This window comes from Neurospora tetrasperma, assembly GCF_000213175.1.
Source record: "Neurospora tetrasperma FGSC 2508 unplaced genomic scaffold NEUTE1scaffold_81, whole genome shotgun sequence".
Lineage (NCBI taxonomy): Eukaryota > Fungi > Ascomycota > Sordariomycetes > Sordariales > Sordariaceae > Neurospora > Neurospora tetrasperma.
The window spans coordinates 9,035,816-9,060,777 of NW_009799179.1; the positions used below are offsets into that span (position 1 = coordinate 9,035,816).

Here is a 24,962-nt window from a genome sequence, read left to right on the forward strand (position 1 = left end):
ACACAGGGTTCTTGCGTTCCCAGTGGCTGGGGAAATCTGACATGAGTGATCCAACTTTCCAATCACCATGGCCAGCAGCTCCATTCTCCAGCAAAACATACTGTGTCTCCCACATCAGCAACCCATCATCATTTATCATCGTCATCATCATCATCAGAATTCACCTATCTGGTTTGGCAAGCCAACGAACATTGATAAGCGCTAACAAAACGCAAAAAGAAATACGTACGGGACGCCCTTGTGCCCCTAAAACCGCATGGAGCTACACCACGGTGCAGCGAACTTTGAGCAATATCACCCTGGGTGATGAGTGATTGTGCCGCTTGCGGTGGCGTTAACCTACAGATTCAGTACATGGGCCCTTGCAAGGAGTCAACTCAGGCAAGCCCGTTCCAGACTGTCGGGTCCGAGTATGGCGCGCGCGCGCGCGCACACACGCCCCTCAGATTGAGCTGAACCTATTCGGAGAAGCACGGACAAGACGCCATAACCCTACTCTGAAGAGCATACACATACCAGCCTCGGCTATTATAAGAACTATGAAGCGGATTTCTTGTCTAAATAGGAAGGGGACAGCCGCCAACGTGCAGCGTTGAATCCTTTTCGCCTCGTTTTCCTGAGGACTTTGAGCCAGCTCACGCACCTTAACCCCGTCCCGGGGCCTCTTCGACTCGTGGATCCATACTTAATCCCTACAGACCAAATTCTACCAGGCAGGCGGGTGAAGAGCGGTCGTCTTGGGCACCGTGTCACCGTCAAGTCCCATGATCAGCCAGTGACTTGTGCCCTTGCACAACAACGAAGCCGCAGTCTCAGTGGTGCTTCCCTGCCTTCCGCTCATTGGGATTACTACTGGATGGGAATTACTTCCCTCGCGCGTAGCGGAGTTTCATCACTGTCGCTTGTGTCCGTTTGCCCTCGGTTACTCCAAGCATGTTGAGACCTGCAAAGACATTCACATAGAGGTGGGCGACCACAGCCCTGGGATTGACATGTGAATCATCCGAACCCAAGCGAGCACAAAGGCAAGACAGCGGACTTTGACAAAGGGTACGTCCGAATGCTGACGGATTCCAGCCCATGCTGTTTGACATGATGGGGTTTGGTAAGATGGCTTGGGATCCCCGCATGCGAGGTCTTTCTCAGCAGCACACCTCTCTCTCCCGGGGGCATGTCAGACTCTCATCTCACTTGGACCATGAAAGGTACGGGTACAGATGGGCAGGGAACATGGAAGCGAGACAGAAGAAGGGCAAGTACCAGCTACTTTGTGACCTGTTCTTTGTTAGTGCTCACCCACGGCTCAAACCGAATACGATTGGCCCCAGACCGTCCTTTGGGACCCACATGAACCACACGCAAGCGCAGCACCCCTGAGAGGTCTCACCTTGTGTGATTCGCTTCCAGTCTGTCGGGTCACTCCACTGGTGACCGGAGTGGTCGTCCCATTGGAATTGGTTCCAAAGTGGAAGTTGGCAGTCGACTGGAGCGACTAGGGCGCAGAATGGGCCCCGACAAGGCCAACAAAGATTCAAGACATCCTTGATGGTGGTTTCAGAAACAGGCATCGCGATCCTTGGGGGTCCCCTTGTCCCGATGAGGCTGTTGTCGTGTCCGTCTGTGCGGAGACCTACGATGATAACCATGAAGAGGTAGGTACACACACTACTGTAGCACCTGGGTTCCGTCCAGGTACAGGGTTGAAATGGCTCTATACACTGCAGGCATGTTCCATCTGCCGGTGAGTTGCAAATTCTGCACAAATTGTTCGTTTCGTCGACCGGTTTCGGCGAAGTGGAAGTCTGAACACCGATCTCGCCGGTCACAGATATCACCAGCCTTGCTGATACCTCATCTCAACACTTTCTAGCATCGTGGTGGAGGATCTTGGGAACCGACAAGCTTCCAAGCGTACGGATACGGGCACAGCCCGCTTAACTATCGCGTCACCAGATTCAGCCTCGCTCACAGAAACGTCTCCACCCCCAGACATCAGCGTTGGGATGGGAACATACGGCAGCTAGTTGGGGTTGACCGCTTTTTCCCCAGACCATAGTTACAGCTCCGGATGCGGCAACTTGGTTTCAGTGGCCCCTTTTCGCGGATCCCACCAACCGCTGACTCGCAAAAGATCTTCAAGCCTTCTTTGAGTGCAACGCGTTCGGGGCCTCGACATGAGTGTTACAAACCAATTTGGCTCTTTGCCTTTCGGGCGTGGGCAGGACCTTTTCGAGAAGTGATGAATCACTTTACTGCTTTGGTCAATGCCAAGGAGGCGCCGCTAGACAGCTCTGGGTGTGTCAGAGTCCCTCGCAGCACCCGGAGGTCGGATCCACTTACCCTCTTGACTTCATGATCAACAGTCGTTTGGGACCATATTACAGCAATTTAACCTAGCTTGGTTCTTGCAGAGATGCCCGATTTGGACAGCTCGCGCTGTCTGGTTGGTCCAAGCTAGCCAGTACACCATCTGACAGGCTGACAGCGGGTGGGTAAATCTCAGGACCAATGCTAGGTACCATCTTGGACAGATTGTTAATTTCTGCGTTTCTTTATCTCGGTCAACACCTTGCACGGCAGTCTGTCACGACATATATGTACTACCGAGAAACAGGCAGTTTGCAGTCAGTACCGTTGCGTTCATGTGAAAACTGGGCAACGCCCAGGCGACCAACTCAGCGAGCGTTATGGATCAATCCAGAATTGGGCGGTATACGACATCAGGAGATTCCCTCCTGACTGATGAGCTGTATTGAACGCTCAGACGTGGCTTTGCTAAGTTTCGTGTCTACTTCATCATGACCGACCCGTGCTTGACGCTTTGGGGTTGATACTGATCTATGGGTCCCGACGTTGTGGGAAAACTGCAGGCTTGGGGCATGTTGCTGTTCAGTCGATGGCGATTGTTGGGACACTGAGCCTTTTTAGGAACGGAGTACGGGCTGCAGCAGCGTATCCGGCCGGGCTCACTTCCCAGTGTTTTGTGGGAGACAAGTACCACCATGCGCAGTCCCGTAAGTGGCAAGCGAGACACAGGGGCGAAGGGGATAGGCTACCAGACTGTCGGGACGGACAACTCAGGCCCTGCAGGATGGCTCCGGCAAGGTGGGCTGCGACAGCGAGGAGGTAGAGGTACCTCTAGTTACCTCGGCCCTGTGTGGTACAGATGAGTTGTCTGTAAATTTCAAGACGCCACTTTGACCTTGAACGTTTCCTCCCGCTCGTTTCAGATTACCACCCACGAACCCCCTTATACGGAGAAGCAAGGCTTGGCTATTACATAAAGGGATACTCGTCTTTACAATGGACGTGTTCTGTGTCCACTTATGTGATTAAGCTCCTGACTCCTTGGTCACCAAGCGGGAATGACTTTTCGTACTTGGCGCAAGGTCATAACCGGTTTGAACTAGCTACTCTCATCACTTGATGTCTTTGAATTTTCCTATTTACTTGGCCGTTCAGAGTCCGAGATGCCTTGCCAGCATGCTTTAGCATTGACAATACGTGTCGGGCGAGGTTGCTCTCCAACAAAGAATAACCATGCCATCCGGCTGGAGAGGTTATATGGTCCCTTTGCTGTTTTGTTGTTGTTTCAATGGCTGTTCGGAATCTGACCTATCACTTACATTTCCTTACCTTACCTCGAAAATTTCGTGCCACACACAGGTTAACGTGTACCGAAAGAGACGAAACACAATCTTCTATACTTACAAGGCCCGTCGCAGCATCAAAAACTCGGACAATCAAGCGCTCAACACACCAAAAACGCATGCTTCAACCACAAAGGGAAAATGGAGACTTCAGTCCTCAGATTGCGGGCGGAGCAGAGATTGTAGTTTTCGAATCATTAAGTTGTCATAAATCAATTTTTTTGCTGCGCACGAGAACAAAGGGGGATGTTTAATACTGACACTGACGACCCGTCGGAATAGCCACATGGAAGAATAAAAGAACCTCGAGGGTCCTACGAGTGAAAGCACAAAGGAATCGATTCGGCCAATTGCATCTTCCCTGCCCTGGTCAAGCTAGAAAACTGGTTACTCAACCGTTGAACACCGCCGACCGTCCACTTTTCGAAACCAAACACTGTTTCCCTGTACGCAAGATACGTCTGCTTTGCTTTCAAATATCGAATCCTAGATCTCCCTCTTTTCCTGGCTTTTCTGAATGTCAAAGTCTTGAAGTTTTCGTTTCGAGTACTGTTTCCTTTTCTCTTTTTTTAGTTTTTTTTTTCCCTTCCCCATTCCCTGGCTGTTTCCCGGTAATCGACCAACCCAAGCCGCGGCGCATTCGACGGGAGGTGGCGGTAAAATTCCAACTTCCACTTTCTTTGATCACGATCTCGGCAATATAACTACACATTCCTACTGGGGACAGTACTTGAAATGTCGCTTGAACAGATGCATGACATTGTGCTGAAAAAGTACAGAGGTTGTAACCCGTCTGTTATCCAAGTGACGAAGAAACAAATATGTAAGTGGTCATTGCAGTGAGACGTACTACCTTACCTACCTCAAGCGCCACTACAGAGTAACCACACAAACACTGTACCTGTCCAATGTCGTCAGTACCTGCCTGCCTGCCGTTCTTCTTTCCTTCCTTCCTTCCTTCCTTCCTTCCTTCCTTCTTTGCAACCTTCCATTCAAAGAGACTATTCCGCAAAAGGGGGGGGCTGGCGGCGCTACTACCAATACCTCTAATGTATGTACACTACACTAGACTGCCATGGAGACGGCGCGATATGTATGTTGTGTAACCCGAGAACTGAACTGAACTGAACTGATTGGAGCCTACTCTAGAGGTCGGGTCGGGTCCGTGCCTACCTAACTGCTAGTCTAGTGTCTAGGTGCCGTGCCCTTGGCTGAGTATGTAACCCTTGAGGTTGTTCAATCGCTGCGAGACCGGTGACATGGAAGTCTAGACCCGACGAACAATCCAAAGAAAGCTCGGTTCCGGACTGTCGGGAGCCGCGGGGGAGGGGGGTCGAGCCGGGGTGCGAATCTAACTAACCGTGATAGTGATCATCCATCGGAGCCTGGCTTGGAAGGTTTTGTTAGCAAAAAATGGTAAATGTTTAGCTAGGCACATATTGAAGGGCCGATGTTTTTTTTTCTTCTTCTTTTTTTTTGCCGGCTGTGCAACGAAGATGGTGATGATTCCCTCGATGGATGTGATCAATCATCCATATAGACCAAGAGAAAGAAGGGTCTAGGTATACATAGTATATATGTATATACCTAGTCAGATAGATAGTCAAGACCCGGCCGGCGGGCCCCGACATTACGTACACATTGTACATGTCTACCTACCTAGGTAGGCAACAAAACAGACGATAATATGCAAAATCTGTACGGTCGATTCCAAAAATGGAAGCTTAGGTAAGGTAAGCTACTACCAGATCTTGTATGTACTACATAGCATTATTCAGGTACCCGGATCGTTTGCGTCGGACAACATCCCACATACATATTTCACCGATCATCATCACCATTCGATTCGGCTGCTGAGTGGTCACATGTAGATTACCTACACATTGTATAGTATAGGTCTTGATATACTAGGATAGTCACATTGATCATTCGGTAGGTTACATATGCCAAGTAAAGTACAGTAGGTTCACGTACATAGAGGTAGGTTACAGATGGACGGGTTCTCCGTCTTACCTCCGATCGATTTCCAGGATTCAAGGGTAAAGAGAAAAAAAAGGGTAGCTGCGTAGTCTGTTTTGGATTATGCAAGATTGGGCGCATAGAGAGAACTACATATGTACTATGCATGTGCCTAGGCGTAGATGGCGCGGGGAGGAGTGTTTGCTATTTTAAAAGCGGAGTTTGTTAGTGTATTCGAACGGAGCACAGCGGCCTGGCGTTTGGTGATGATGGTTGGGGAGGTTATTATTGTTGTGGGAAGTGTTCCCCTTCTTGATTGCCTAGTGCGGTTGTGTCTTGGTAATACATACATACGAGGCATGTCAGTTGCGCAACAACAGCATTCGATGTTTTTGAAGGAGATTGCACAGAGTTCAAGTTGAAAAAGCTGGGGCCGGGCCAGGCGATATGGAGAAAAAACGAGTTAGTTCAACTTTTACTACCTAGGGGCACCTATACCCATGAAAACCAGGCTCAAATCTACAACTTCACCACGATATAAGACGCGAACAAATACATGATGAAACTCGCCATTCCTCACTTTCGTGCCTAGAGTGTCAACGCTCATCCTTATCCTACTATTGCTGCGAGTCATGAAAATTGATGGGTCACAAATGGAAATTAGGGTAGAAGGGTAGGTTGTATAGGGACGAAGGGGGAAAGAGGTCGAATGAGAGATGCGCTCAGTACGACTGGCTCCCCTCGTGGTTTTCATTTATATAAAGTGTTCGGAGCACGATCGAGTGCGAGTGGTCTTCTAACATGACTTCATCTAACAAGCTATCTTCCGTTCAAATTGACAGCAGCAGTTCCAAAGCCAGGACTGACGCAGTTGCAAACGATAGCCCCCCCCCCCCCAATATTAATCCCCTAATGTTCTACGGAAGTATCCCACCATCACTACCCTTCTTCTTCTTCTTCTCCTGAGGCTTCTCCTTCAATACTCCCACGCCTCCATATCCCTCCTGCTCCAAGCCAATACCAGGTACCTCAACCCCTTCACTCACTTGCACCTTCTCTCCAGTGATATCACCACCATGGATATATAGCGCCATCACTCTTGGCCCTGGATACTTCCTCCTCGCATGCACTACCCACCACAACGCCGTCAGTGCCACCACTCCAACCAAAATGACACTATTATAGTTCATCGATTCCGTCGTGGTTGGATAATCATAGGGGAAGCAAAAGAGGGTGTTGAACAACACGATGAAGAGGACCGCTAGAATGTTGATGGGCGTTCCGAACTTGCCTAGCCGAAAAGAGCCGGGGACGGAGGGCAGGTATTGGCGCCGGGTCAAAATGTTGGCGGCGAACGGGATGGCGTAGGAGGTGGTGGTGAGGATGATGAAGGAACCGGTTAGGTTGAGGAAGGCGGTAGGCGAGCCGAGGGGGATGGCGCCTAGGGCTGTTGCGATTGTTGCTTTTTTTACGGAAGGGGGGACTTTGTCAGTTTTCTGTTTTTAGTTGAAGAAAGGAGAGAAGCGTAGAGGTAAAAGACTTACCGACGAAAAGAGTGGCAGGGATAGGACAGCTAAGTCTTTCATTGACGCGGGAAAAGAGAGGGGATAACGGGACGGCGTTGTCTCGGGCCAAAGCCCAGTAGATGCGTGAGTTGGCTAGAACCGTACCGACACAGCAGAGGAGTGAGGAGCACAAGATAATGAACAAGAGACCGAAGGTGGCGCCGTGATTCGTGGTGCCGTCGGCGTGGGCGGTCGCTTGAGCGTAGATGTTGGCGAGCGGGTAAGTGTTAAAGCCGCCTTGGAGGGCGTCGAGATCGGTGATGGCGTAGCAGAGGGCGATGGCGAAGCAGAATGCGTCTAACGAAGGAGTTAGTGTAAGCTCGTCAAGTGCAAAAGGGGCTTGTGAACATACAGAGAAAGCCCAAGCCGATTTGTAGCCCAATTGCCTTTGGCAAGTCCTTCTTCGGATGTGGCAGCTCCTCAGCCATATGCGTGATAGCATCTGGCGTTCCCACGGTGAACGCCCCGTTCAAAACCCCCAACAAGAACGCTAAACCGCCTGGCCAGCCCGTGAGGTTATTCTCGGTGAAAGATTTCCAGACAAAGTAATCACTAGCGTGACGCTTGGGCATGGCTGAGATGACAATAATGGTAATAATACCGCCGACGATGACGAAGAACATGCCGATTTTCTGGGTGTGCGGAATCACTCGGTTGGCAAAGATCACAGCTGCCGTGGAAAGCCAGAGAACAAGCAGGTAGGTGATGTAGACCTGCCATGGCTCGTAGGTGTAAGTGGTCTGGTGGTAAACAGAGTACATGCTGATGCAGATGTTGGCCGTGATCTGCATCAGGGCGGCTAGGTCGAACATCCATCCGTAGAAGTTGATCCAGCCGGTGAAGAAACCAAGAATCCGGCCATATTTGGGCCCGCCGGCTGGCAATGATGTTAATCTTGCCTTCTAGCATCTAAGCAGAAGGCGTGGGGATGTAAAAGGGGGGAAGCTTACCGATAGTGGCCCAATGGTAAACACCACCAGCAGTTGGAATAGCTGATGCAAGCTACAATATGAAAATTCATGGTCAGACATCCCATTCTAACGCCCCTATTCACGCAGTCCAACACCTGATGATTCCTTGTACTCACCTCAGCCAGTCCCGCCCCGATGAAGCTGTAATAGAAAACCGCGACGATAAGACCAAAAATAAGACCAGGCGGACCACCATTAACTTCCAAACATCACCGATGTTAGTGACCACTCATTGATGTTTCAAGAAGAACAAGCGCCAGCAAGACGGGGCCCGCTTGAGACAGTACGTACGAATGGACACCGAGATAGACGACCCGAGAGCTATCCAGGCGTTGTCAATGGTAATTGCAATGCCAGCCAAGCCCAACAGACTGTATTGTCGGTTGAGCTGGTCTCGATAACCTGAAGCATTGACCACGACTCCATTCTCGATCGCGGCGACGATCTCATCTCGGTCTTCAGGACATCCTCCGGCCCGCACACTTTGTTTTTCGTCGACCGATGCTTGATGTGAACTGTCCATGTTGTTGGGAGGATGTGAAAGAGCCGATGTTTGGCCAGGTGGTAGCTACCAGTTGCTGAAACTTTTGCAGTTTTAAACCGTCCATTCCCAAGGGAAGCCACGAAGATATTAATGGCAGCTGAACTGAAATTGAGAGTGTATTGTTCATCGTGCCTTCCTACCCAAAAGGGTAAAACAGTCCCTGGACGTCCTACACTACAACGACCACATCCGGTCATTCGCCGGCATCACAGAACCTGTGTCTGGACTCGTGATGCGGTATGTATAGCACGACCTTGATATCGAATATAGTTCCGATGACGCACAGAAATCCCCCATCTCTAGATGTTATCTCTCCAAGCCAAGTCGTTCGAAGACGTAAGACCAACTCGAGCACTGACAAGACCAGATGTTATACATCATCTGGACAAAACGTGGTTAGTTCAATTCCCAGGGGTTCTTATCCTTATCTGGATGCTGCTGCTGCTGCCCACGACCTGAAGATCTATCTGCTGCAGGCGTAACGGCTCATCCGACGAATAAGGTCCGCGAAGCATTGCCGTTACGCTACTCCGTCCCGTTCAATACCCGTGGATCTGCATCCCGGGGAGAAACATGGCTGAAGAGCAGGGGGTTCTTGGGACGAGTATTTCGGGACGGCAGATCTGATAAGTGGAAGAGTCCGTCGTTGGACGCCTCAGGTTGTAGCAGATGTTGGTATCATGTTGTTTGATAGGATGGATTAGGCAGATTACAACCCGGGCGTGGTGACAGCCGGACTTGATAACGTGGGGGTGGGCGACGATGAAACCCTTACTTCGGAGCCCCGCTTCTCGGCGAATCGCTCTAGCGCCTGATTGCGTGTAGTGGAAGAGGAAATCGGTATTTTCGCATGAATGGAAAATGGAATGGGATGAGGAGAACGTGGGGACTGCATGATGCTGCACCTGAAAGGCGTCTGATGTAGCATTGTGGTGGAGGCTGATATGTCCCAGTCCGATATCAAAGGTTTGAGATTCTCTGGCGTTTGGCTTGTAGATAAGGTATGCGGATGCGGTAACAGTCGCCCACATGAGTGATACATTGCACTGTCATCTGGACAAGTGCTTGGTGTCTGACTTCAGTGAGAATAGAACCCGATATCGACCCCCAGGGTGCCTCGCGTGGGTTTCTAATGATCATTGTCAATCTCCCGGATTTGATATGATAACCAACAACCCGGGGTGAACGAGACTGCCCCAGAGTTTGGAAGTGTTTTCCCTGGCAAGTCTTTTGTCGTCCATCAGAAACAGAATCAGCTCGCTGGTTTCTCCACAACCTAGCCTTTGAGCTGGGTTGGTCGCAAAGTCAACTGAACATCCGTGGACCATCACCACTAGGACTTGGACTCATAATCTTGAGCTTATACCCAAGGGTAGCCGCATCCAATGCATTGTGTGGCCCGGTAAGATATTTGCCGTCGAAGCCGCCAGGAGAATGAGCAGAAAAGCAGTCGCATGCATGTATAACCTCCCAAAACCTGAAGACCAAAACTCAAGACTCATGCCGTGGCAGCATCACCATCGTGACCCCATCTTGCCGACTCATCACCCTCGCTCCAATCCTTTTCGACGTATCCGAGCTCTCGTTTGACCTTCTCGACCGTCGCCTTATCGCCTGTGTTCTTTCCTACGTTGTCACTAGGAGGCAATTGTTAGTCGCATATTGCGGTAGGAGCAGTGGCTCCAAGACAGATTCTTACCTGATCTTAATTGCTGGATTTCCGGCAGCCGAGCTCAGCTTGATGACAATATTCAGAGGCGTGGATTTCTTGCCAGTAGCCTTGTGGACAAAGTCATTGGTAAAGTAGGTACCGACACCAAAAGTTGGCTGGAAGCCGGCCGCTTCAGCAACCTCCTTGTACTCCAAGCACCTGTCAATATCCAGCGAGTCGGAAAAGACAATAACCTTTTTGTCCTTGATGCCCTGTTCATCATAGAACTTGCGCATGAGCTTGACAAACTCCTTGGGGTCTCCCGAATCCTGGCGGACACCCGTGAAAACTTGGGCATAGGTCTTGTCGGGATGGAGGTCCTTGATGACATCTTTCGCTGCCGAGATAAAGGCATCGGCCGTGCTGATCTTGCGATCCCGCGGCTGCGGTACGAGCTCTCCAGATGCCGACATTGGCTTGCTGAACGCCCTGAGGAATTCAGGGGTTCCAAAGGTATCTGTGAGCGCAATGCCGAGGACGCCAGGTCCGTAGCATCCAACCCAGCGGGAAAGGGCTTCCTCTGTAGCGGACTTGTAATCTCCAAGGATGGCGGCGTTACCCATAAACCACTCGTGCGCAACGGTGCCAACGGGTGGGATGTTGAAGCGCATGGCAAGGTGAACGTTGCTAGTGCCGGAGAGCTTACCGGTCAGGCCTCTCTTCTCGGCTTCCTTGGCCGCCTTGGTGAGACCCCTAAACACCAAAGCTTGCGTGTGGTAGTCGCGGCGCCGGCGGGTTCCGAATTCGGAGAACACGCAACCAGCCTCGAGCAGGCGCATGCCTTTCTCAAAGGCCTTTTCTTCCTGGCCATCATAATCCCAGTCCGTGTCCATGAACTTGAAGTAGGCTTCCGAAGTGAGTGCGAGAAGCGGAATTTCGTAGAGAATAGTCTCGGCCCAATTGCCCTTGATATCATAGTGGATATCACCGAGATCCGAGTCACCATCAGGGCGGAAGGAAACGGCGACCTGCTCGCGCGGCCGAAGGCGGAACTCGGAAAGGTAATCAAGATACTCTTCGGTTAGGTAAGGGCAGTGAGTCTTGAGGAACTGGAGCTCCTCGGGGGATAGGCTGATATTCCCGAGCTTCATAACCTGTTCTTCGAGCCAGACGAAGGCTTCGCGCGACAACTTCTTCTCGGGAGTGCGGTTTGTGAACGAGTAGGTGACGGGGACGTCTTTGAAGTATTTGAGAACGGCGCATTGCATCGTCAACTTGTACAGATCGGTGTCGAGGAACGAGATGACACCCGCTGGGTGAGGCAAAGAGCTGTTGAAGTCCATGGCTGTGCGGTAGAGCTCTGGAAGGGATGAGCGTGTAGGATCGGATGAGTCCGTCGTAATGTCGTTTTTGAATGGGATATACGATAACCTTCTTCCACCCAAATGACGACTAGAGAAACTAAGAGAGGAAGGAAAAAGTTCAAGACACAAGACGAGCTTGAGACGGTCGAGTTGCTCTAGGAGGGCTGACGAATCGAAGTTCAGTAATGCCGTTAATAGTGGGCAAGAGTGGAGACATCAGCCGTTCTCTTTTTGTTAGTGCGGGCTTCTTCCTTTGCCAATCCAATGAACCTTTCGCACTTTCGACTTCAGTTGTAATCCTAAAGCATTTTCACTCGGCGCGCGCTTGGTTCGCCCTTCACGTGCGACGAAGGAATGCCAGAGTTGTTGGTTAATAAATCACTACTCAGTGGTTGTTTTCTTTGTCATAAATTGGACCATTCGAAGTGAGTCTCTTGTCGATTTGTTTTCCCGTCCAAGAATATGTACGCGGGGCGTCTGTATGGGAACTTGAAGGTGTTGGAGATCATCGGCGTCTGAAGTCCTGTGATATCTAAGGACTCCAAGACACCTCCACATGAAACCCTGGAGCAATTCATAGTAGTCACTGGCGTCTATTTCAAGCCGGGAACAGGAGAATATCCAACAATGCCTGGCATCCGCATCGATGTTCGTTGTTGCTTCAGAGAGAGACGTCGTTCCTGCCTGCGATGATGACACAATCAAGAGGAATTGGTGGGGCAGTCTCGGCGGGGTGCCCGATGTTTGGTGTTTTTTTTTTGGGCAGGCACGTTCACTGCACGCCCTCGTTGACAGCAGCAATGACCCTGGGCCAAGGGGGGTCACAAAGTGCACGGACCACACCTTAATGGTTCACCGACTTGCTTGGCGCAAAAGTTACAAACCGGCAGAAAAAAAAAAGTTCACTTCGAGGTCAGATAACAGAAGATCCGAGTCGCAGAGCGTGCAGGACCCCGCCGACAACATACCAAGAGGAGAGAAGAGCTCAAACACCCAGCAGAGACCGGCTTCTTTTGGACGATACTGAGGTTGGCCGCTCTGAGGCTCGACGCCCACCCATACCCGCACCCGCACCCGGGCCCCCCTCCTTCTCTTCCACCTAGTAGGACCCAACAACAACATCAGCCATCATGGATATTCACAGGTGTCGCTTCGTTCCCTATCCCGCTTCCGCCATCAACGCCGTCGCCTTTTCCCACTCCGCCCTCCCACCCGTCCCGGCCGGCAAGAAGAACCTCCAGAAGAACATCCAGGTGCGCCTTGCTGTTGGCCGCGCCAATGGCGACATCGAGATCTGGAACCCCCTCAATGGCTCTTGGCACCAGGAGCTGTTGATCCCCGGCGGCAATGACCGGAGTATCGACGGCCTGGTCTGGGTTACCGACCCCGACGAGGAAATGGCCGACGGCAAGATCATCCACGGCAAGTCACGTCTGTTCAGTGTCGGTTACACCAACACAATCACCGAATGGGACCTCGAAAAGGCCCGCGCAAAGAAGCACGCGAGCGGCCAGCACGGCGAGATCTGGTGCCTCGGCGTTCAGCCCCCTTCCTCCGACCTCCACGCCCCAAGAAAGCTCGTCGCCGGCACTGTCGACGGCAATCTCGTCATGTACTCGATCGAAGATGGTGACCTCAAGTTCCAGAAGAGCTTGATCAGGGCCCCTTCCAAGAAGGTCAAGATGGTCAGCATCTGCTTTCAGTCCAGAAATGTTGTCATTGTCGGCTGCTCCAACAGCACCATTTGCGCCTACGACATTCGAAACGGCTCGCTTCTCCAACAAATGACCCTCGGTTCCGACCACTCCTCGGCCTCCAAGAACATTATTGTCTGGTCCGTCAAGTGCCTCCCGAACGGCGACATCGTCTCTGGTGACTCGACTGGCCAGGTGTGCATTTGGGACGGCAAGACCTATACCCAAGCCCAAAGGATACAAAGCCATACCCAGGACGTCTTGTGCCTGGCTGTCAGTGCTGATGGCAGGAGGATTGTGTCGGGTGGCATGGACAGACGGACGGCCCTGTACGAGCCGGTTGCTGGACAACCCGGTCGCTGGTCCAAGGCCTTCCACAGAAGGTATCATGGCCATGACGTCAAGACCATGGCCTCTTTCGAGGGCAAGGGCATGAGTGTCGTAGTTTCTGGAGGTTAGTCACATTGCTGACATTGTTCCCCTCTTCGTTTCATACTAACACTTCTCCTATTACAGGCCCTGATGCCAGCCCCGTTGTCATGCCCCTCCGTGCGGCAGGCAAGGAATTCCACCGTACTCTCCCCCATCTTCCGCAGACCGTCAATGTCAAGAGCGCATCCAAGGCACGGTTCGTTGTCAGCTGGTGGGACAACGAGGTTCGCATCTGGCATCTCTCCAGCCCGTCGCGCGATCTCTTGAACGGTGCTGTCGCCACCACCGACCTGCGCAAGACACGGAAACTTATTGCCCAGATTTACGTCAAGGGCGATCACAACATTACCTCGGCCGCCATCAGCGAGGATGGTACCTTCCTTGTCGCGTCTACTGCTACCGATATCAAGGCGTTCCAGCTCGATATCAGCGATTCGCAACAACTCAAGATTAAGAAGGTCGAGGTTGCGAGCGCTGGTCACGGAGCTATGAAGGTGGAGATCTCTCCCGACAGGCGTTGGATGTCCTGGGTCGAGAGCGGCAGCAATGTAATGGCGGCGGAAATCACCGTGAACGAGGACGGATACGCCGTTTCTGCTCCCTCCAAGCTGCGCCGCCTCCACCGGCAAATCCCGAAAAACATCCTTCTTGGTGGTCTTGGTACCTACGACCGAAACGTTACACAAATGGTCTTCTCCCCTGACAGCAAAATGCTCAGTGTCGCTGATATCGCCGGATGGATCGATACCTGGGTATTACGCGTCCCAGGAGAGGAGATAAATGGCACAAAGGGCGAGGCTGACGACGCTTCCTCGAGCGACTCTTCAGATGACGAGGAAGATGATCAGAAGGATGCTACGAGTGAGCGCTGGGTACGCAACCCCAACGCAGCCCTTATTCCCAAGCTGGACTCGGCTCCTGTTGTTCTCTCCTTCTCCAAGACTTCCCGCCAGGAGGGCGAAGACTACACCCTCTTGGCCATCACGACATTAAAACAAGTTCTTATTTTCAACCCTCTCCGCGGCTCTCTAGCAGACTGGTCTCGCCGGAACACCTATGCCAAGCTCCCGGAGCAACTCCGTGTCACGAGGGATTTGGTCAAGGGTGTTGTATGGCAAGGCCCACGAGTCTGGATCTACGGTATTTCCTTTCTCTTCATGTTGGACCTTTCTCAAGATCTGGATAGCCAAGATGCCAGTGCTCTTTCCAAGCAAAAATCCAGCCTAAAGCGGAAGAGGGATGGTAAAGAGAATGGCGCAGGCGGCAAGATGGACCACCAGAACGCACTTGCCCCCCATAAGATTAGGGCGGCTGTTGCCGGACAGGACGGCGCCACTGAGTGGGTGGATGTCGAGATGGCAGATGCCGATGATCAGAAGGGTGCTGCCAGCAGCGGAGTCGAGGATGAGGACGACGACTATGACGAGGATATGGAGGGCGGCGAGCTCCAGCGCCTACGCGACGGCGAAGCGGGCAGAGAGGAGCAAAAGAAGGATTCAGTGAAGCAGAAGGCCAAGTGGTGGCATACGTATCAGTACCGACCCATTCTAGGCATCGTACCTCTTGACGGCGAAACGGTGGAGGAATCCAACGGAGCGTCGGAGGGCATTCCGATCCCGCCGCTCGAGGTTGCCCTTGTCGAGAGGCCGAGCTGGGATTGTGAAGTACCCCCGAGATACTTTTCAAATGGTGAGCGGGAGAGGTAATTGTAGGAAGCATGCATATGGCATGAGGTGTCACATATGAAGGGGCCTTGGTCGGCGAATAAGGCCGTAGAGGTTAGCATATACCGCAAAATCGGAGTTACACGTATGTAATCGCAACTGAGCATGTCATTTTGCCTGGGTAGATCAAGAGTTGGGTTTCAAAGATATCATCACACTGAGGCTTACACATGAGTCCTATTCCTGTGTCTTGATACACCATGCTACCTTGGGCCGGTGGGCATCAAGAAGACACCGAGCACTGGGACCGATGGTGAAGCACCTGGTTTTATTGGTGCCGACATTCGGAGGTTGTCCATGCTCCTAGGGTTGCACGGTTGTTATAAATTTCACATGTACATGCAAAGACCACCAAGATCTTGCCAAAGCATTTATCCTATCCTGTCTTACGCCATGCACTAAACCGGTCTCACCACTCGCTTTGGGATGCATGCGCGATGTGAGTCGCGGGCACCTGTACGAAAATTCCGATGAGGTCTGAACAACCAATAGCAAATTATTCCAATTACGAACCATTCGCTGCGTATGCTCCCGTTAGCTCTATCTGTAAAGTCTTTTCAACAGTCAACAATCACGTTGTCGTTGAAAGTGGAGTTAGTGGTGTAGACTCGAGAGGGGACACTGCAGCGGAGAAGGCCCGGGAACTGGGGCGCCGCGTAAGCACCACTTGTTGGGGACGCGCCGTGCTCATGCCTGTACAGGCCTGGGTACACACACTCAAGAGAGCAGCAAAAAAGAAAGGATGACTAGTTCAAAGGTATCATCCGAACACAAGGACGACCGCTGTGAGTAGTTTGGGGGTATGTGACATTTTGATCCAATTCGCAATGCGTCTGGATTCGGGAAAAGGGAAGTTCACCAGCTGCGGCGAGCGAGAGGCAACATTGTGACGGAAAAGGGATCGGACGGATTGAGGCGATAAAAAGGTGGCAGTGGGGATCCCCCTTGGGGCGGGCGCAATTGGGTACATGAGGCTGAGCAGGCGAGAGCGTAAGCAAAAAGGGACTGGGACTGCCTGGATTGAATTGTAGCGTACACAAGGTTACTACCTAGGTATGATCACCGCCCACGTCGTCGTCTCTCTTTTTTGCCTGATGTCTGAGACTGGACTGACTATCTTTGGGATCGATCATTAAATGTGTTGGCAGAAAAAAAAGAAAGAAGAAAAGAAGAAAAAAAGTTGAAGCACATGACTACCTATGTTTTGCGAACCATCCAACGCACGTATACGTTCCCAAGAGAGACAGATATCGTCCGCCGTCGGGTCGTGATCACCAAACTTTGACGGTTAGCGGTGTTGAGCTTCGTCATCCTTCCCTGCATGGCTAGCGCGACTCTAGGCCGGTCCAGAGACCATTGGTCGCCCAGGTTGTTCTTGTTAGGGAGGTACGTCGACACAGCCAGGAAAGGTCTCCTTGAATTAAAGTTACTCCAGCCTGAGACTATGTGCGAGTACCTGTAGCCTGCCCTGCGAAGAGCGAGGTCCAGTTTGTCGCCTGCTGGGGGTCGTCGCGGATGGTTTTCGGAAGGGCCCCACTTACGGGAGGGCACCGACCAGCAAATATACGTCTCTGATTGGCCAGTACGTCAGTATACGCGCGTTCTGACCTGGCTCGCCTGGCTAGGTACCCCCCGAACCTCTCATTCTTCCCTCTCTGGCTCTTTCGAGTTTGTAGGTATTGAACGGGCGACGAGTTCTGTAGTGTAAAAAGGGCAGAGACACGTAAGACAGCTGAGGGGACCGTGAGTGCGACCATGGAGAAGTAGCGAACGACACCAGGGACTTTTCTTACACTACTACATACCATCCATACCTCTACCTACTCCTGCCCATATCCTCTTCTTCTTGCTTTACTTCTTCCGTTCCGTTGCATCAAGATTCGGGCGGCATGCACTACTGCTGCTGAGAAGTAGGAGGTATAGCTGAGCCCAGCCACACCTAGAGGCGCGACGGAATTGCAGCGAGGTGTGTGTGTTTTCTGTGAAGAGGAAGTTACAACCTTCCATTCTTTCGCCTCGGTGCAAGTCTGTACACTCAATCAGTAATCGTTCCGTAGAGGTGAGCAAGCCCAAACCCCCAAACCACTCCTGCTGCACTTCGGTCCGGTTCATACCCGACATCATCTCCTGTTATCTGTCATTTGTCTTTAATCTGCGCCTTCTCCATCGGGTACTTGGTGATCGCTGCATTTTCTCTGCATCTTCCAAGCTGACAGTTGCAGCAACATCAGGCCTACCTACCGACAGCAGTACCTACGAGGTGGATGCGCCAAGGGAGACGTCCGAAGCTTGTGAGTCCCAACTGAACTACTATATCTTCTCGACGGCATCCCAGCCCATTCCGCTCATTCCTCCTCGACCGATTCTTCCCTTGCTTTCGCCTATCCATCAACAACCACATCGCTTCGCCCCTCGCTGGCCGACATGGCGCTAATACGATGCCTCCCTCTCTTAGCAAACATTCTCGCCATTCACTTGCTTACAACGCCGACCATTCGACTCTCCAAGCACCTAGCGACGAGGCGCGACACCATTCCAAGTCTTCAAATTGCGCGAAACCCTTCATTGGGACCTTCAACAACATCGTCTCTACTAGTTTGATCGCCGACATCACATCAGCGGATTCCAGCAGGGGGTTAACCACAGGGCAACCGTCCGCGCTGGTCTACCCATAGCTGTATGTCAATTCGCCTCATAGTCAGCCTCGAGCGCCAAGACGCGACGAAGCGAATGCTGACCATCCCGACAAGCGCTTACTCCCTAGAGTATTGAATCACCCTCGACTGGCGTTTACAACGACAATTCAAAACTGGCAGCGAGATAGACGACCAGCAACACCGGCCGAAGAGCTCCCAAATCAAACAGGCGACACAGGCTAGCGGAAGCCGCGACCGAACATTATCAGTGACCATGGCAGGAAACAATTCAGGGGGTGGGAGTTACCCATTAGACGACCATGTGAAAAGCGTGGCACGCGATCTACAGCACAGGTTTGCGCAGATGTCAAACCGGGATCAGAAATTCGACCTACATGTCATACCCGATCTTCTTTCACAACCAGTAGTCCCCGAGCCGCCCGCGCAAGACGACAAGGAGGCCCAGAATTTCGAAAAATACCTAATAGCAATGTCTCATATACCCCTAAACTACGAGAATCCCGGCCTGCTCGACGAGGCGTTACAGCAAATCCCACTCGATAGGTTATCGCAGGAGGCAGAAGAGGAGGTGGAACTTTTCCAAGCGAAAGCCGCAAGCCTGGGAAAATCAAAACCGGAATGGAGTCATCAAGAGTGTATGGTTAGGGCCCTGCTCAGGTACGTTTCTGTCTCCTGTCTGGCTTCCATGTCATGATGGATGTTTGTCTGTTTCTTGCGCCAGCTAACTCGTGACTACACAGGTGGTTTCGCCGATCATTCTTCACCTTTGTGAATAATCCTCCATGTTCCGAATGCTTGTCGCCCACGAACAAAATCCGTAACGTTGCGCCTACACCAGAGGAAAGAGCCCATAGTGCGACATGGGTCGAGCTGTATGCGTGCGTAACCTGTGGGGCATATGAACGATTCCCACGATATACGGAGGCATGGCAATTACTACGAGTAAAGCGTGGAAGGGCTGGCGACTTCGCCAACGTCTTCACCATGCTTTGCCGAGCTCTTGACATCCGAGCTCGCTGGGTGTGGTGCCAGGAAGACTACCTGTGGACCGAAATTTACTCTGAGCATCAACAACGATGGGTTCACGTCGACAGTTGCGAAGAGGCTTGGGATATGCCCCACATGTACTATAAGAACTGGGGGAAAAAGATGTCCTACGTTATTGCCTTTTCTCGCGAGGGCGCGGTCGACGTTACCAGGCGGTACGTAGGGTCACCGGACGCCCTGCTCCCACGGACACGCTGCTCCGAAGGCGTCCTCAAGTTCATCATGGAGGAAATCACCAACCTGCATCGGCCAAAGTACGCCCCGGACGGAGAGACCCGCCTGCGGCTCTATCGGGAAGATGTAGCCGAAGACGTGCAGCTTCGTTCGTTGTGGTCGGCTACCCTGGAACAGAGTCGGAGGTTGAAGGCGGCCGCTGCGGCTGCTGCTCGGGGTGGCCGCAGTAGCCCCGACAACAAGAGCGGCGCCAACATGATGGGCTCGCCAGCGACGGGCGACATCAAACGACCCATCCCTGAGGATGCACCTGTTCCTGATGTCCCTTCACTCTGGCCGACGTATGGACCTTGACGGCATGGTATTTGTTCGGACACATCTTGAATAGATAGCAGTCATCATTTTCACGTCGTTTAATACCCCCTCCCCCGTTTTATCAGAAGGAAAGGAGGCATGCAATGTCATCAATCTTTTGTTTGTTATATATTATACATATACCCTTTGTCATGTCATGTTCAAGAAAGATTCATGTGGATTTATTCGGAGGGAGGCATTAAGACTACTTGGTAGTGATGGGTTGGAAAAGTTGCGCCCTTGGGGCTTTTGGGCTGGAGTAGGGAGTTTCTCGAGACTTGTGGGAATTTTTAGGCACATATGATGAGTGAGGGCCTAATCAAATTTTTGAACTACCAGCCTCTGTGTATCATGCTGTTCAAAATTTCACGATTGCTCGCGTATGACTTGATAGACAGCATGATCGTGCCCATTTCCCAGCCCGTGTTGTTGATTTAGGGTGCGCCAAAGCCCAGATCTTTGCTTGTTAGGTATGCTTTACGAAACTACGAACTGCACTTCCCGGATCCGGGTCCCACAAGAAAAGTCCAAACATACTGATCTGAACAAAGCCGCTCCAAACAAACACTGCAAGGACAAGCGGCGGGGGTGGTTGGTCTTTGTTCCGCTACCTTCTTCCAAAGATCGAACAAACAAAAGACGATGACGGAAGCTGACGCACAAAGAGACTGGAGCCGTTGGGACATGGGGGAATTTACATGATTTCGTGAAGGGACAATGGATGGGTACTATGGGCTTGGCGATAATGGATTTTGGGAGAAGAATGGAGGACAGGTGGAAAAACAAGCTACGTAACTACGGGGGTTTTTCGGAGCGGGAGTGATTGCAGTCTAGCCACTTGAGAGAGGATTTAGGTATGGAGTTGGTCCGCACCTGGTGAGTATTTATCTAGTGGCTTTTCAAATTTTTAAATTTTTTTTATTTTTTTTTATTTTTTTTTTTTGGGTTAGTTGAAGGTCTGGTCCAAGCAGTGACACTCCTCAAAACCATGATGAGTTTATGTTTCCCAGTTCGATGTATTTTGGTGGTGACTTGGAGGAGTGTCACTGGGCTGTTCCATGATTGAGTATTTCTAGGGGGTTCAACTCTCCAATATCCACAACTGGAACTTGACGGAAACGATGTCTTAAAAGATAAATCTCGGATATTCAAGGAAACATCAGAAGCAGGATATATCAAAGTACACAAAAACCCAGTGAGAGAACCTAGTGACAGGTAACTACATTAGCAGAACCTTCAAACCTGGAAACGCCGCATCGCCTGCCCCGTTGTCAGCTCCCCTTACACCACAATCCAACAGGAACCCATCCTCATACACTCCGAGTCCATGTATGTACCATGTATCCAAAAAGAAAAAACCCCAAATCCCAAAGAAAACATATAACTAAACATCCTGCTCAACCTCCTCCATCCTCGATTTCTCCACCTCCTTCATCAGCTCCTTCACATCCACCATCTCCAACGCATACCCTTGTTCATGCGCATCTCGTCTTAGTTGATCCGGATTCCAACTCCTAACCACCACGCCCTTGGCGAGATCATCCAGCTTCGGCCGGACTCTCCTTTCATCCACCGGCACGTCGGCAGCAGGAACATCGCCATCTTTGTCGTTGGAAAAGGGGTTAAGCAGTGTGCCGATAGCTTGGGACCAGGTGCGTTTGCGTCTGTTTTCGGCGGAGGGCGGGGATAGGCCGAGGGCTGTTGGTGTTCTTTGTTAGTTATCGATATACGATATATAGACAACCAAAAGAAAAGGGGGGTGGGAGGAAGAACACACACAAAAAAAAAAAAAGAAACAAGACGGGAAAAAAAAAAAAAAAAAAAAAAAAGAAAGATTACAAGACATACCCCTATAAGCAGTCTCCGTCATGCTGTCCTCCACCCTCCACGCCTGCCTCACCGTATCCCCCACCGGATATATCGCCGGCCCCCTCTTCATCTTGACTTTTTCATCTTCACCAAACCTTCTCAGCTTCGGCCTCCTATACCTTTCGGAAATCGGATCTTCTGCCACGGGATCATACACCATCTTGGGATCCACATCATTACCCTCCTTGATTTTTCTTTCGGTCTCCTCCGAAGTGTACCCGACCCCCAAAGGCCAGCGGTCTAGACGCCAGTATTGGAATGACTTTTTACTCTTGGCTGCTCCTTCTTCTCCTCCTTCTCCTCCTTGTTGTTGTAAACGAGCAGAAGCAAATTCCCACGACACATCCCTCTTCCTCACCGTCATATGCCTAACCTCCCCCGTCTCCGGATCAGGTCCGTAATAAACCACTTCTCTCCCAGGGACAAGCATGGACAGGTTACAGATGGACTCCTCGAGCAATTTGCGCTTGACCACGGCAAAGGCTTCGGTCTCGGTCATTCCTTCCCCGGTGTAATCTCTGGGAGACAAGCGTTGGATAAGTTGCTGCAACGAAATCAGACCCTCGTCCTTGCCAAAAGCGTGTTGAATCTCGGTCTTGCACTCCGCTTCAAAAGTAGTCAGGCTTTCGGTCAGATACTCGGCTGGGACCGGTTGCGGTTTCAAGCGGCCCTGTTCGGCGCGCTCCTGGTTGAGCATGTAGATGGTGTAACCCAGCCTAAACCCGAGAGCCATGAAGAAATTCCAGACGGGGGATTGCGGGTCGGTAAGCTCTTGCGAGCGGTCAATTCCGGGACAAAGGATCTGCTGCCAGGTCGAGATGTACCCCAAGTTGTAGCCCGGTTTCTCGCGGTGCGCGGTGGGGCCGGGCCAGATGACGCGGTTCTCGGGAAAGTATTTGTCCAAAGGCCGCATGACGACGCCGTAGCAGCTGGGGTCGAGCTGGAATCGGACGTGCCCCGTGTCGGCGAGTCGGTCGAGCCAGGCCATGGCGTCGTATGGGTGGAAGACGACTTTATCGACGGGGGCGCCCTCGCGGCCGGCGTTGACTTTTGCGAGGAGCTCCTCGACCGTCACTTGGGCGTCCGCGTCGGCAAAGAGCGAGTCCGGGTCCCGGTCGTCGAGAATCTTTTGTACGCGCCGCGCAAAGATGTGGAAGATCTTGTATTTCTCCTTCGGCTCGTTGGGATAGAAGTTGTTGGGCTCCCAGTTGCCGTCGTTGACGGCCTCGGATGCGAGAAACTTGAGCCAAGGGATGTCCTCCTCTAGGTCGACGTAGCGGGGGGCTTTGCGAGGATGGGTCGTGCCGACGATCTCGAGCTCATCACCGTGCAGGCGCACTTCGGCGGGCACGTCGTGGTTGTGGAACTCGCCCGAGAGGCCACGGTCGATCATGGCTTTGACTTCATCCAGAAGGAGACGTGGGGCGCGCCGCTGGGCGGCCGAGAGAAGCTGGTAGGTGATGTTGCACTGGTCTAGGATGTCTTGCTTTAGCTGGACGTCTGGGTCGACCATGCGCCAGACGAACGGGCCGCCCGTAACGACGTTTTGGGGTAGTGTTACCCAACGACGATCTTGTCGGCGAAGAGCTTCGACGCGCTTCAAGGCCTTTTGGCGCAGATGCCTCAGGGACTCGAGATATTTGGGGATCTGGACAGTGAATGGCATGGTATCCGCCTGGGCTTGGATCTTCTCGTCTGGAATGCGGTGTGGTACGAACTGTACACCATCGGTGTCTCGAGTGATCTTCTGCAAAACCGCAGCGTCTATAGGAAGCTGAAGTGTGCGTAGAGGGCTGGCCATGTGTTCCTTCACACTCGTCTGATAAGCCCGCAACATCTGCTGCAGACCAGCACGACGGGCTCCTCGCTCTCTAGCAAAGCTCCTCGGGTCGTTGGGAAGGATGATGGTATCATCAGCCAGAACCTTTGTGTTCGTGGTTAGATCGTTTCGAACCCAGCCGGCGTATTTGGATCCTGAGAACTTGACGAATGCCTCACTCTCCACCAGGGCGAGATTATTGTCTCCTTCATCGTCATGCCATACCTCTCGCTGGTCGTGTTTGAAGTCCTCAAACAGTTCATAGTTGCCGGGTTCGTCGATGAGCATGGTGTTGACAGGCTCAACGGGTCGAGGATATGTCGGTCGAGGCATCAGATCCCTTTTATCAGGAACAGGATTTGTCGATGGGATGGGCCAGTTATGGACGTCACCAAGCCAGTTGAGGCGAGTTGACTTGAGGCTCCCCTTTGGCAGAGGGTTGATGATCAACGGTGTCGGCTGAGCATTGTAATAGTCAAAGATCTCATGCACCCTGACCTTTTGGAGAGCATCAGCGTGCATCTTTTGGGTTTGTTGACTGGCATTCGCGAGCTGCCCCTTAGGATCCTCATCAGAAAGCCATTGGAGGTATCGAACCGTCTCAGCAAATTTCGGGGCCCAGTTGAGATCACGATACATGTCTTCCTCGCAAAGCAGGTTGTTGACGTGTTCGAGTCGGACAGCCAGCGGAGGTTGTCTAAACCCTTCGTACTCGGAGTCGACCGTCCAGTCCGGGCCAGTGCGGTCCACAATCGGCTCGATCAGCTGTCCTCCTTCTACCGCGGTGGCACTGGGACCATAAGCAGCAGGCAATTGAAGCTTTTCCAGCTCTTTTATCTGCCCAAGGATGTCTCCAAACATATCATCTTCTCCGCCGTCTGGACTTAGAACAGTGGGTAGTGAGCGAAACGGCCCGGGCGGCACAATACTCATCGTCGCTCCGTTTTTCTGGTCGTCCAGGCGAATGTCATGCACCCCTGCTGACAATGCGCGCCCCGGATCGTCGATGATGTACGCGGCCTCCATTGTCTTTTCTGTCTCCTTGGGCCATGGCTTGTAGTTGTCCGGGATAGGATGAAAAGGGAGCACAACCGACCCTTCGGCGCCCTGAAACCAGTAATCCCAAATGGTGTAATGAGAAGCCTCCCCCATAAACTCGATTCCGAGACCGTAGTCCAGGATTTCGGGATTGCAGAGGAACAGCTGCAACTGATCGATCTTGTCGGCCTCCTTGCAGGCGGGGAAAACATGGCGCTCCAAGTACTTTTTGAAAGAAGGGGGACACTCGGCGTAGTAGCTTGCATATCCGCGTAAGAAGCGAAGAAAATTTTCTAGCGACAGTGTGCTACGTTAGCCTGGAACAGTTTGTGAGGTTGAATACAAAATCATACCATCCATGGCCTTTTTCATTTCACTAGCACCTCGGAGCTTGGGGCGACCCCCCTCCATGCCGGGTCCAGACATCTTGACGAGTGCAATTCGTGTTTC

General features: G+C 51.9%; 5 protein-coding genes across 5 annotated transcripts; 2 read left to right on the forward strand and 3 right to left on the reverse strand.

Moving 5' to 3' along the window:
* Nucleotides 1-6,502: 6,502 nt before the first annotated feature.
* On the reverse strand, nucleotides 6,503-8,668 carry NEUTE1DRAFT_93099 (uncharacterized protein; the record flags this gene model as incomplete). The annotated part of the gene is made up of 6 exons (XM_009858909.1): nucleotides 6,503-7,071; nucleotides 7,154-7,471; nucleotides 7,527-8,051; nucleotides 8,125-8,176; nucleotides 8,262-8,344; nucleotides 8,437-8,668. 6 exons carry the CDS (start codon nucleotides 8,666-8,668, stop codon nucleotides 6,527-6,529), a joined length of 1,755 nt encoding a protein of 584 aa, XP_009857211.1.
* A 1,105-nt stretch (nucleotides 8,669-9,773) lies between these two features.
* Nucleotides 9,774-11,788, reverse strand: NEUTE1DRAFT_93100 (uncharacterized protein; the record flags this gene model as incomplete). The annotated part of the gene is made up of 2 exons (XM_009858910.1): nucleotides 9,774-10,326; nucleotides 10,389-11,788. The coding sequence occupies 2 exons, from the start codon at nucleotides 11,681-11,683 to the stop codon at nucleotides 10,188-10,190; spliced, it is 1,434 nt and encodes a 477-aa protein (XP_009857212.1).
* A 1,046-nt stretch (nucleotides 11,789-12,834) lies between these two features.
* Nucleotides 12,835-15,713, forward strand: NEUTE1DRAFT_150889 (uncharacterized protein; the record flags this gene model as incomplete). The annotated part of the gene is made up of 2 exons (XM_009858911.1): nucleotides 12,835-13,852; nucleotides 13,915-15,713. 2 exons carry the CDS (start codon nucleotides 12,835-12,837, stop codon nucleotides 15,534-15,536), a joined length of 2,640 nt encoding a protein of 879 aa, XP_009857213.1.
* Nucleotides 15,714-18,554: 2,841 nt separating this feature from the next.
* Nucleotides 18,555-19,786, forward strand: NEUTE1DRAFT_126890 (uncharacterized protein; the record flags this gene model as incomplete). Its single annotated transcript, XM_009858912.1, has 2 exons — nucleotides 18,555-18,868; nucleotides 18,952-19,786. 2 exons carry the CDS (start codon nucleotides 18,555-18,557, stop codon nucleotides 19,784-19,786), a joined length of 1,149 nt encoding a protein of 382 aa, XP_009857214.1.
* Nucleotides 19,787-21,138: 1,352 nt separating this feature from the next.
* NEUTE1DRAFT_150891 (uncharacterized protein) lies at nucleotides 21,139-24,938 on the reverse strand (the record flags this gene model as incomplete). Its single annotated transcript, XM_009858913.1, has 3 exons — nucleotides 21,139-21,484; nucleotides 21,635-24,805; nucleotides 24,866-24,938. The coding sequence occupies 3 exons, from the start codon at nucleotides 24,936-24,938 to the stop codon at nucleotides 21,171-21,173; spliced, it is 3,558 nt and encodes a 1,185-aa protein (XP_009857215.1).
* Between the last annotated feature and the right edge of the window lie 24 nt (nucleotides 24,939-24,962).